At 41.1% G+C, this 13,313-nt stretch overlaps 1 protein-coding gene across 1 annotated transcript in view; it reads left to right on the top strand.

Moving 5' to 3' along the window:
• COG3 (component of oligomeric golgi complex 3) overlaps positions 1-12,818 on the top strand; it is a 60,444-nt gene extending 47,626 nt beyond the window's left edge. Inside the window, exons 20-23 of the mRNA XM_065901999.1 lie at positions 1,072-1,147; positions 5,989-6,116; positions 6,884-6,982; positions 10,461-12,818. Coding sequence (XP_065758071.1) covers positions 1,072-1,147; positions 5,989-6,116; positions 6,884-6,982; positions 10,461-10,490 — 333 coding nt within the window. The 3' untranslated portion in view covers positions 10,491-12,818. The remainder of the gene's footprint in view (positions 1-1,071; positions 1,148-5,988; positions 6,117-6,883; positions 6,983-10,460) is intronic.
• Positions 12,819-13,313: the final 495 nt, after the last annotated feature.

The following is a 13,313-nucleotide window of genomic DNA, read 5'->3' on the forward strand; positions in this document are numbered from 1 at the left end:
AAATATTGGGGATAATATACACTAAACATGAACATGTTTTTCTTTTAGCATTGTCTAATCCCTAGACAATGATTCACTTTTAAAAGCAGCATTTCATAGTAAAAATAAAGCCGTATAGAGGAATTGAGTGACAGTGGAAAGGGGTGATTTTATACACATGACAACATGAGCAAGGGCCTAGAAGTAGTTCCAGGAATGTGAGCTCGGTAGAAACAGAGGACTGGAGAGGTCTGGGTTAACATTATATCCTGTCTGTGCTCATTCTCTGCCTAAATATTTATGTGGCCTTCTCTGTGAGAAATATAAAGAGCTGGTGTTGAAGTCTTTCTAATGAGACTGTCTGCTGAGGCCAAGATCATGGCCTGGACCTTTGGCACCTAGCAGTCCTTTCTAAAAAAGATGTTTTATGAATTTCTGTCTTTTACGCTCCCCAGCTCCACCTTAGCTCCACTGTAATTTGCCATCTTAAGAACATTCTTGTCCAAAATGCATGGTTTTGCTTCTCTGGACTGATGCTGAGGAATGAAGAGAGAAGTGACTAGAGGGTGGGCATCCAATTTCATACCTCTAACACTGGTTAGTCAGGTGTGCTTTTTGATGCTATCTGAAAACCTTTTTTTTAATAACATTCTCTCTGCCTATAATGAAGAAAAGGACCCTGTAGATATATAAAGGGGATTTTGTCCAGCTCCTGTGACAGTTTTCTGATAACTTAGGAAAATAATTTAAAGTTAACCTAACAGTCCACTTAAAGAGAGATCTGTTTGGTGTTGATGTTTCTCTCAGTCTTCATTCTTGTCTTGCTGAAATGTTTCAGGCAGAATGCCTCAGGACATTGGTGTGGTTTTCTTTTTGCAAAACAGTGGTATGCCTTGAAATCACGAAAGAAGTTTTGCTAAGGTATTTTATTGGTTGTAAAGGACTATGGGGAATGATCCATCTTCTCTTAGAGCTGTACATTTGGTTATTATCATTTTCATAGGTTCGAATGGTGTCACATCTTTTGAGAGCAGTCCTGTTTAATTTGTCACCAGTGAAATGAAACTTTTTTCCTTTTGTCTCCTCTACTAGGTTTCAGCATTAAAAACAATGGCCAGTCAGGGAGGACCTAAGTACACGCTGTCTCAACAGCCTTGGGCACAACCAGGTATCCACATTTTACTACTGGGATTTCTCTTTTAGGATGTCAGTTAATGTGCATTTATATAGTCTTGCTCTGACAGCTTGGAGTTGGTTTCCTACTCCTGCTGTGATTTAGGTTAATGCAAGATCCAGTTTGGAGTTGACAGGTCCTAATTGAGCCAACACTACTTGTATTTCAGTAAGCATTCCAAGTCAAAGGAAGAATTAAAAACACACACACATACATATACATACACACACACCCAGTTAAAAATAAAATATGGCTTAGATGAAAATGCTTTGAGTGCACTAGTTTTTGTATACCTGCTTTTCACTGTCTTAGAACTTGGATGAAAATACAGTGTTTGATAGTATGAAATTAATGGAGAGTATGCTACTGTTTCCAAGTATTATATGAAGAAATATTGGACATTATTACATTTTATACAAGTTACATTCTCTTTAATGTTTTAGAGTGTTTGAAAAAAAATTGTAAAAGTTGTTTGGGAGTTGGCAGGTAATGTCATTGATTGGCAGAAATGCTTGAGATGTTTCCTGTCTTAACTCTTTCCTAAATGTAAATTTTTTGTGCTAGAAGGTTTTTTCCCTTCTTTGGCATAAGATATTAGACATTGAAAATCAAGACTAGTTTTGTGGGTTATTTTTAGTCCATTTTGTGACAGTTTAAGTTGTCATTCAACCAGAATAAATCACTTTGTTAGATTATATATTTCTTGCTGTTCCTTGGCTCGTGTTGGGATAGAGATCCTTTGAATGAGAAGAGCACGATGGCGAAGCAATCTGTTTTAATTATGGGTAAGCCGTTTGCAAGTTGGTAGGAAGCGTTTTGCTTATAGTGAGAAAGCCGAAAGATGATTCCGTCTCAGCAGCCATAAAAGATTGACTGTCTATAGGCACTTAAAGTGGAATTAGGTTTTAACATGATTGGCTTTCCATACTGAAAGAATGTATGTCTGTCAGTTACATATTTCTTTTGGGAACAAGAATTGAGGCCATTCTGAAATTATCAGTTACTCTTATTAGTGCCTCAGGTTAGGTTGAAGTTGAACAGAGAAGAGTAAGAGTAGCTCTGTATCTCTTAGGAAGATTTGTGAAGCATAGAGAATTGTCACTTGTATTTGAATGGAAGGCAGGATTTTATTCCAATAATTTGTCATGGAATTTTATAGGTTTGCATTGATTTGTTTTATTTTGCAAATAAACTTTGTGACACGCTTTAGTCCTTTTGTTTACTGTGGTAGAGATAGTGAGTGGTATACTGGATTTATTATTTTAAACCTTGTGTTGTATATGAGGTTGAAATCTTTGCCATATTACGAAAGGACAGAGAACATCCTTCACGTAGTGCATTCTGTCAAGAGACAGAAAACCAGTCTTTTACAGACAATACTGGACATTCTAACTAGTCAGCCTGGTGGCAACCACTTGTTCTGACCCCTCAGGGTCAGCAGCAGGCTTGTCAGTCTGTAGCTCAGCACCAGTTCTAGAAGGAATTCTGATTGTTTTTAGATTAACTGGGCTTTTGGCTCAAGGTTTCAGTTACTTGCCGAGTTTATTTAGAATAGGAGCTGATTTTATTTTGAATGTTAATGTAGATGAAACTCTTGGGAGCAATAAATTTTTCTTAAAATAGGTAGAAACCAACAAATTGGCATACGCATAGTTAGTACAGCTAAGCCTGGGGGCTCGATGCATAATTAATGTATTTCCTTTCTGCTCTGAAAAGATTCTCTCTTGCTCAGAATAGGGGCTGTCATTTTCTCAAGTGGAATCCTAGTAGAAGTCTCAGTGTTGAGTGTGTGGTGCTCTTAAGTAACGCTACCGTTGGCATTAGTAAAGGAGGAGTAGATGAAAGGAAAAGGAAGCCGACAGAAGGACTAGATGAAATAGGGCCTACTGTTTTTGTCATTTAATCACTTTCTTTCTTTCTGTGTGAGGAGATGCTGGCGAATGTTAGCAGTGACACTTCAGTTTACCTAGTTGTATCTTATGCCCCCTTTGGCCACAGGGAGCTATGGCGTTACTGTCTCTTGATCTGTAACATGAGAAACCCACACTGAAATGTCAAGGATTTTCGAGCCTTTGGGGAGGGAGCACCAAGAAGAAGAGTCTAGGAACTTGTCTTGGACCCCTGGAGCCCAGGGTTAATGTGGTACATGCCGACTTGATCACATTCTTGGGGTCAATTCCTGATGAACTCATGAGATTGAGCTATAATTAGGATGCCAGTTTGTTATTTCACTCTGGGAAATATACCTTCTTAAGAATTAGGGTACTTTATTTACTGAGCTCCACATATAACTGTAGTTATCCAGACTTCTGAAAACTGACCAGTGATGCCTCAAATGTATTAGTGATGGGAGGACCAGAGCCTATGGAATTAACTGTCTTAAAGGAGTTTTCATCTGTTTTGAAAAATATACAGTTCTTGGATTGTTTGTTCTTTCTTCTTGAGAGCACTGGCACTTTCTTGCCCTGCTCATCTATAACCCTCCTCAACTAAAAAAATTTTAACGTGGTTTGAAAGTTGAAATGTGGAGAGGTATAAAATTAGAAGTATTTCTGTTCTCCACCTCCAAACTAGTTCTCTCGAAGGTAACAACTGTTCACAGCTGCTTCCTGAACATGGGTATTCTAGCATATATGGACTTGAAACATGTTATACAAATAAGATTATACTATATAAGATTATAATAAGATTATAATTATAATAAAAAGATACACTTATAATATACTTATATAATATACTTATTATAATATAATAAGATATAATATACTATATAAGATTATAATATAATAAGATTATACTTGAAAAACCTGGGTAACCACTTTTCAGGTAACAAGTTTTAGCTCCACACTCACCAAGTTTGCCTTTTGGTAACTATTGAGCTAAAAGACATAAACAAGGCAAAGATCAGGAGAAGGAAGGAGGTATTACTTGCGGCAAGAAAGAACACCAGGGATCTTTCCCAAAGTAGCATCTCCCCAGACAGCAAAATTGGGAAAGTTTTAAGCCAAGGGTACACGTATGCATGAAGGGGCTTGAGCAGAGAATTGAGCATTGAACTGGGGCAGTGGTCTACAGAATCTAAGCTTTAGTTGATTGAAGTCATGAGGGTCAACATCATCATTCCAGCCTCCACCTGGTTGTGGGCCTTACTGCCTGCAGAACTCAAAGATGTGTATCAGATTGTTCTCTGTATCCCTGAGGACAGAGCTAGTGTTTTGTCACTGAACCGTTGTTTTTTGACTGCTTTTCCTTTGTTCCTGCATTCCCTTATTTCCCTTAAGATCATCAGTTACTGAGACCTGTTCAGGGACAAGCATTGTGGCTGGGCTTAGATCACAGAAAGGCTTAGGACAAAATGGCTTCCCTTATGTCAAGAAAACCATGCTTGGTTCTCTTTCTCCAGGGACCTCCTACCCAATCTGCTTATAAAATATCCCCTCCCCGCCCCCTTTTTTTAAAACACTTAACTCTGTACCTTAGAGCCCTTTCTATGTCAGCGTATCCAGCTCTACCCATTCTAATTAATGGACACATGTATCACTAGAGTACAGTTTCTTTAATAATTCAATTAATATTTAAATTACTTTTAGTTTTTCCTTATACTCTTTAATAAACACACCTATCTTGGTGGTATTTTGTGAGCATGTCCATAAATTTTTAGCAGTACAAACATTAAATATTAAAGAGTATGTGTATTTTCAGTTTTGCTAGACATTGCCCAGTATCTCTTCCAAGAAGTTGAACCAGTTTCTACTGTACTCCCATCAACAGTGGATGAAGGGGAATTCCCTGGTGGTCCAGTAGTTAAAATGGGCTTTCCAGGTGGCTCAGTGGTAAAGAACCCACCTACCAACGCAAGAAACACAGGTTTGATCCTGGGAACATCAGCCTACCCCCGTGTTCTTGCCTAGAGAATCCCATGGACAGAGGCAGCTGGTGGGCTACCGCCCATGGGGTCGCAGAGAGTTGGACATGACTTAGCAACTAGAACAACAACAGGCAACCAGTTGTTAGGTCTCCACATTCAGTGCCTCAGGGCATGGCCACAAGTAACAGTGCATGAGGTGGCCTGTCTCCCCACTCCTCTGCAATGTGGATATGCACCACCTTAGTAATTGTAAGCAGTCTGAACTATTTCAGTTGTTTTAATATGCATTTCCTTACTTATGAGGGAGGTTGACCATCTTTGAAATGATTAATCAGTCTTTTCCTTTTTAGCTTTCTAGGTAATTTTCCCTCTTAAATGCTTTATACAGATTGCTACTGTTCTTTTCCATTTGTACTTCTTTTGAGACACTACATCTGGGCTACTAATTATTTCAGTTACAATTTTCTGGGCTTCTATTCCTTTTCTGATAATATAGTATAAGAACATAACAAATGGATTTTTAGTTCCCATTAAAGATGTGTGGGCATTTTCTGAATGATCTCATAAGACAGAGAGCATCTCTTACTGTGAGTCAATAAGAGTCACAGTGAATAAGTTCATTCATTACGAAGTAATTCTTTCTAGTGTTTCTCTGCAAATGACTTCTAATTTTACCTTACCTCTTATCTCCAAATTCCAAAGGCACCATACTACCGTCCCTATGAATGTCCTGAGCCATGCTGGGGGAATTCTTTTCTGTTTAGCCTTTGTGGTTAGAATTTTATGTATCTAAATACTTAATGAATGTTTATGGGCTTGTGATTAAACTTGATAAATAAAAGTGAAAAAAATTATTTGAGGAAATAGTCTTCTTTTGCTGTTTTTCTCTCCTTTTATTCTCCTCTGAATTAAAATGGAAGTACTTCTGCTTTTACTTGTGATACTGAGGAGGCTGATTTCTTTGCAGCAAAGGTCAGTGACCTTGTGGCAGGTACCTACAAGACGATAAAAGCAAAGCTGCCCCTGACATTGAGGAGTATGTCCTTGTACCTGTCCAACAAGGACACTGAGTTCATCCTGTTTAAACCAGTCAGGGTAAGTTTCATGATGATCTGTGTGAACATTGGCTGGTCTCTTCAAGTGTTCTTGCTTTGTCTAGCATTTTCCTCTTCCTGTAAATATTTGTAAATGTTTGAAAGACTTACAAAGCTTGCATCTGTCTGATTCTGCCCGCCCTTCCCCGCCCAGCCCTCATTTTATCTTAATTTTTTATGGTTACCTATGGCCCAAAGGTAATTTCTGCCAAAAAGTAGAAATTAGTAAATGAGTAAATAAGTAATCAGACCTTTGTGTGAGATGTGGCCCAACACTTGAGAGAACAGCATCTCGGGAACTGTGCCCATTTCACTGGTGAGTAGTGGAAATAAATGGCTTGCAGCGACCCCCAGGGGATTAAACGCCAGAGCAGATTTAGTACTCACTGCTTCCAGCTCTGTGTTGAGCTCACATCTTTACCCAAGGCATTGGTTGGTTTTTAAAGTACAATTTATGTGTCTGGGAACTTCATTATCTTTTGTGGAAGAAATTGCTGCTGAAAACTCTTATTCTCTGGAGGGGACAAGGCTGGCAAGAGTTTAGTTTTTTCTAGGAAATACTATCTGATAAGTCTTATTAGTCAGGTTGTGCTGGCATGTGAAATATTAAGTGCTAGTTACATGTCTTTGGTAATCCCCTGGAAGATACGTCTCCTCCACTTGTTTTGGCAAATAATAGTATTTAACTTCCTTGGTTCTTCATGTTTAAGGAGGCTGAATCTGTTTTCAGTGACTCATGTAATACGATTGCCTTTTCTTCTTTCTAAGAATAATATTCAGCAAGTCTTCCAGAAGTTCCATGTCTTGTTAAAGGAAGAGTTTAGCCCTGAAGATGTTCAAATCATTGCTTGTCCTTCTATGGAACAGGTAGGTAATCTGTGTTACTTTTATAACCTTTTAGTTATTTTACTTCAGTAGATAGTATCTTTTGAGTTACCATATTTTGTTGTAATTTTTAAAATTGTACATTATTCTGATGATCAAGATTTTAAGCCTTGAATTGCTATCTCACGTTTGGTGATGGTGTTCAGATTTTCAGTTGCTGCTTTTTTGTTTTTTGGCCACACTTTGTGGCACATGGGGTCTTAGTTCCCCAACCAGGTATCAGACCTGGCCCCTTGCCATGGAATCATGGAGTCTTAACACCTGGACTGCCAGGGAAGTCCCCTCAGTTGCTTTTTAATGCTTTCTGTAGTTGAAAGTTGCTATGTTTAAGATAAACTCTTTGTGGAAGACTCAAATAGTGGTATTTAGGTTGCTGCATAGTTTTGTTTGCAGTATGTATAAGAGGCCCATATTTCAAAGATGTTAGAAAGATATCCTCTTTTTCTCTTCTTCCTAAATTAAAAAAAACTGAATAGAGAGCTCAGCCTGTGTTTACTCTCATCACTTATTCCGTTCTGTCAGCAAACTTTCATTGAGTAGGAGTAGACTGGCGCCACAGAGGATGTTTTGTCTCTGGTTTTAAGAATCGTTGAGGAGTTTAGTAAGGACTAGAGAGGAGAGCAGTAAGGTTGGTGAGCGTCTGATTTGCGTTGAACCTGCAGGGGGAGACTGGAGGCGGTGAGTGTGGTCAGTCTTTGAGGAGTTTTACTATGCGGAGAGAGAAGAGATGGGGTGGTAACTGGAGGAGAAGTGGGGCCATTTTTAAATTGAGGTATAATTCATATACCATAAAATTCATCTTTTTAATTCAGAGTTTTTGGTGTATCCACTAAGTCCTGGAACTATCACCACGGTCTAATTTCAGAGCATCTTCATCCCACCCCAAAGAAAGCCCTTTAGCAGAGTCTTCATTCTCCCCTCGTCTACTAATCCACTTTTGTCTCTATGATTTGCCGAGTCTGGATAGTGCATTAAATGCAATCATGCATTTCATGGCCTTTGAAGACTGGCTTCTGTCTCTTAGTATCATGTTTTTAAGGCTCATCTATGCTGGAGCTTGCATCAGAACTTCATTCTTATGACTGTATGAGTTTCTTATTTTTCAAAGATAAGGTGTCTCTGTAGTTCTTGCATACAATCAGGATGCTTTTTTATAAGTCATTTGAAGTAATTAGGGAGTGGCTGTAGTGGTTGCTGTGGAACATGGCAGACGAGAAGTAGGAGGAGCACGGGAAAGAGAGTGAGAAGGCGGGAGGAACCCGGGTCATAGGTCCTGGTTGAGTCAGTATCATTGGAGGGGGAGGACGAGAGGGAAGATGAGCTGGAAGGTCGTTGTGGGGTCGCAGTGTGAGCTGTAACAGTGGGATCGTGGAGCCGCTGCAGAGAGGGGTAACATGGAGCTGGCAGGTGCCCATGGCCTGAGGAGCTGACGAGGTTGGTGAAAGAAGAGGGCATTAGAGGAAAGGGGCCGTAGAACTGAGAGGCCTCCACCCTGGAAGGTTAACTATCAGGGTGTTGAAATCACCAAGAATTCTCACAGGAGTAATTTTAGAAAAAAATGATAGCGTTCTGAGACCTGCAAAAAGTGCACGGCCAGGTTGCAGCCGAGGAGTGGTTGGTGGAGGAGTGATGTGTGGCCTGGCCTGAAAACCAGAGCTGTGGAGGGTGGCGGGAGAGGGAAGGAGAGTGGCCCGGGAATGGCAGTGAGGGGCAGGGGGACTCCGGTCCCACCTCCAGGCCCGGTGATCGCGGCAAGTGTGAGAGAAACAGCCACCACCTGCGAAGGCGGCGGAGGCGGCGTTTCCTGGCGCCGGCGGGCGCCGGGCTGCCGGTCAGAGGGCTGGCTGTGAGGTGGGGAGGAGCCCAGCGGGGTGACTCAGGGGCCTGGGCTGCCTCTGGTGGGCGACACGAGCGTGGGTAAAGGTGTGAGGGGGGGAGGGTCTGGCCAGAACACGCAGAGCTCCTGGTCCCCACCTGACTCCTGCCCGTGAGGAATGTGCTCTAGTGTGTGTGCGTATGTCTGTAACTTCCACGTTCTGTCGTGGTCACCCACACTGTGTGCAACTCAGTTGCTTTGATTTTCTTCTCTCTTCTGTTGATGAACCACTGAACAGTTTTCATGACGACGAACCAATGGGTTGCAACCAGTAGTTTGAAAAACACTAAGAGAATCCATCCTCCTCTCTGTTCCTTGATCCTCTTTCAGAACCGTTACATTTTCTAGATAATAATAACAACTGGTATTAGTGACTGCTGACGACTCTGTGTGCAAGACAGCAAAAGAGACACAGATGAAAAGAACAGACTTTTAGACTCTGTGGGAGAAGGAGAGGGTGGGATGATTTGAGAGAACGGCATTGAAACATACCTATTACCATATGTGAAATAGATGACCAGTGCAAGTTCGATGCGTGAAGCAGGACTCTCAGAGCCGGGGCTCTGGGACCACCCAGAGGGATAGGGTAGGGAGGGAGGTGGGAGGGGGTTCAGGATGGGGAGACACATGTGCACCCATGGGTGATTCATGTCAGTGAATGGCAAAAACCACCACAATATTGTGATTAGCCTCCAATTAAATAAATTAATTTTTTTAAAGGAAAGGACAATTATAGTTGCCAATAGATCTCATAAATTGCAATGTGCATACTTAATAGTAAATAAAATGCAAAAAACCCCAAAAACAAACCCAAAAAACCCTTGCCTTTAGAAGGATGCGCTGCCAGGCTCAGTCAGCCACAGGTCTCCCCGGGGCCAGGGTGGCAGAGCTCAGGCTGCATCCCTGCTGGTGACAGTGGTGACTTCTCTGGTTTCCCTGGGCCGGCTCTATGTCACGCTCTCCTTTAAAGAGGGGGCAGGGGGCTCCCGAAGCTGCCGGGCCTGTTCTTGTGCAATGAAGAATCATTGAAAGAATTCCTAGCATACAGCTCTCTGCACAGCACACTCTGCATAGAGAAAGATGAAGTTGATTATTTATAGGGGTTCCCAACTAGTGCCTGATGATCTGAGGTGGAAGTGATGTAATAATAATACAAGTAAAGTGCACAATAAATATAATTCAAGTGAATCATCCCCAAACTGTCCCCATCCCCAGTCCATGGAAAAATTGTCTTCCATGAAATCGGTCCCTGGTGCCAAGAAGTTTGGGGACCTCTGAAAGCTATTTCTGTTTTTTGTCAGTGTTGGTGTCTAGTTATTTTCTGTCTTCCTCATCGGTTTCTGAATGAGTTAAGGGTCCAGGTTTGGCAGTGCCTCCTTATAGGACCCCACGATGTGTGGTGCCCCTGGGGCTGCTCCAGGAGTCAGACCATCACGGGTCCAGGTTCTACTTTACAGCCGAGCTTATTGGTCTCTTAAAAATTTTAGACTTGCCCTGTTGTTCTGGTTGTGAGAATCTGAACACCTTTTCTTGAGTACGGTATTGCACAGCGGAACTAACACAGCCTTTCTCCTTGCTTTTCAGCTGAACCTCCTACTGTCAGTTTCTAAATAACTCGGCCTGTGGGGCTGTGCGTATAGACGGCCACCTGGCAGGAACGGGCTGCTGGGTCCGGAGGCCTGCAGGACACCGGGGAATTGGACGAGGGACGTCCCAACCACACGGCCGCCGCTCAGGGCTGATCACAGAATGAAATGGAAGCATGTGTGCACTGATTTGTGTTTCCCTTTTAAAAACATCAACATGCCAAAGATAAGCGATATAGTCTATGAGCGCTGATAACTGCCTCACTTAAACGGTCACAAGCAGTGTAAGTTTTTAAGAGGAAAAACTTATGGAGGGCACACAGGGAAATGGTTCTTAAGAAAAATGCAGTGAAAATAGATTACAATAAATGCCACAAAGAGCTTTTCGGAAATACAGCTAATTAGGAAATTCTAAGAGTGAGGTTTGTTAGAGCGAGAAACACTGCAGTCCTTTTAACACTGAGCATTCCACAGTGACTATTTTTTTTTTACTTCCAGAAATGTTATTTCTACACTCTATTTGTAATGTTTCTCCTCTCACTTTGAAGTTTAGTTTGGAGTAGATTGGCTGCTTCTGAGAACACGTCCTGCTTTCCTGGGCATTCAGGGTATTCTCTTTCTGTGTGTTTGATGTGAGGTAGTTTCAAGATACAGGGCCTCATGTAAGGTCCCAGAATGTGTACTCTGTGAATGGCTTCAGTACAGAGCATTCGGAAGCAGGCGGGGGCTGCAGCCTCCTCGTGGTGGGTGCGTGCGTGTCTTTAATGAGAATCTCACGGTACAGTAGGCAGTGTTTGTGAGGGGGAGGTACCAATTAGGGGTCTTCAGGCTGGCACAGTGAGGAGGCAGGAAACCCAGTGAATAGCAGGTCGCATGCATGATGGTGAGGGTTACCAGCTTTCTGCACATTGCCTTCCATTTCCGTAGTTCTTTGAAAGCAAGCACTTTCATGTCCGGGACATGCACAGCGGCTGTGCCTCGAGCCGGCAGCCTGCGACAGCAGAATACAGTTTACTCACAAACTGGTGAAGACGCCCATCCCTCAAAATGGACTGCCTGATATCAGGGATCATCAAATTAATTACGCACATCTCTTGAGTTTTCCTACAAATACCTGTTTCCTGATTGAATTGGTTTTGCCTCTGATGTTACAGTAAATGTCACCTGCTTTTTGGTTCACAATGAATTTTGAGTTACTCAGACACTAGTTTAGAGATAGAACGCTAACAAGGGCTCTGGAATGTAGCTAGCAGACCTCATTCTTTGAGACTAGTATTTTTCATTCACTTCAAGTAGACTCCTGCCGCGTGTGGATAGTTTACATACCCTGATGTCTGTCATTTTGAAAGGTCACTTGCTTTTCACCTCAGTGTAACTTGGTGATGGATATTGCTTGATAGACCTTAATACTCTGTATATTTTGGGAAGGTAGAAGGTAAAGAGGGGCCATATTCATTCTTTGATAGGAAATGAATGAATTAGGAAGATTCTTTTCACTTCTACTATTTTAAATATGTGTTTAATGAAATAAATTGTAAAATATCCAGTTTTGTATATTATATGTACATTTGATTTTTAAATAGCCTTTCCAAAGAAATGAGGGCATGATTATTGTACAGTACTGTGACTGATTTCATTTGATGTACAGAGCAGAGTGTGTTCTTAAGGATAAAAATATTTGATGGCACTCATTCTTGTGCTTTGAAGCTTTTATTTCTGAAACACTCAAATACCTTACTGAGTAGGTAATAGTGATCCACCCTGTTTGCTAAATGACTATTTGTTTAAATCTGTACAGTTTAAAGTGTTCACTTATACAAAGAGTGTACATACTTTCAAATAATTAATTTAAAATGCTTTATATTATTTGGCTAGAAATTGCTGTTTTTAATAAATGTGAATTTTTTCAGAAACAAAGATTTTTGCTTCCTACTTTGTCCTCATGAGTCTGTGTCCTCATGAGATCCTTTGAAAGGCTTTTTTTAATGAAGATTTTTACTGTTGATTCACATGCAGTTGTGAGAAGTCATACAGACCGAGCCTGTGTACCTGGACCGGATTTCTCCCAATGGGCCATCTTGCAGAACGGTAACACGCATCACAAGCCGAGTACTGACTTGGTACTCTCCACCAGTGTTACTCCCATTTCCCCTATTTTGCTTGTACTGTGTGGGTTCTTTTGTCAAGATGATGATTGTGGAAAGACATTTTTGAAACATTTAATGCTTCATTAGTTGAAAGATAATTTTCTTCATTTGCAAAACGGCCAATTTCCGGAGTACCATCAGCATATATAGTTGTGTTGAAATTTAGCATTATTAAAGTCACAATAAAAATGAGTCTTCTATTTTTACAACCCCGTATCTAAATTCTTTTCTACTGTTAACAAGGAGCAAAGAATAGTCAGCCTTAATTTTTAAAAACAGCCCATTTGTCAAAGGAACCTGCAGGCCCTGGTGGAGGGAAGGCTGCTCCTCAGGAATCGGGAGCTTCACTGCTTCCTCTCAGGAGCACTTTTCTTCGGCGGTGGCTCCTCCGCCGGCTTGTCTGTCTGTTCCTCCTCAGCCCCTTGGGAAGGAGGCAGCTGCTGGGAACTTGGTAGAGGGGCATCTGTTACATAATCATCCAGTAAATACATATTTGGGATTTTAAAAAACCTTTTTCCCAGTTATCAAAATATGTTCACCATCAGACGTTTCTACAGTGTTTGAACTTTAACATAAAATGTGAAAGTTTTGTAAATGAAACTTGAAAGGTAAACTGCTGTTAAATGTTTGCATATTGCTTCCAGATTTTTTCTATGTATATTCTATGTATTTTCATATCATGTTGGGCTCTTCTACACTATTTT

This window comes from Muntiacus reevesi, chromosome 11 (genome assembly GCF_963930625.1).
Source record: "Muntiacus reevesi chromosome 11, mMunRee1.1, whole genome shotgun sequence".
Lineage (NCBI taxonomy): Eukaryota > Metazoa > Chordata > Mammalia > Artiodactyla > Cervidae > Muntiacus > Muntiacus reevesi.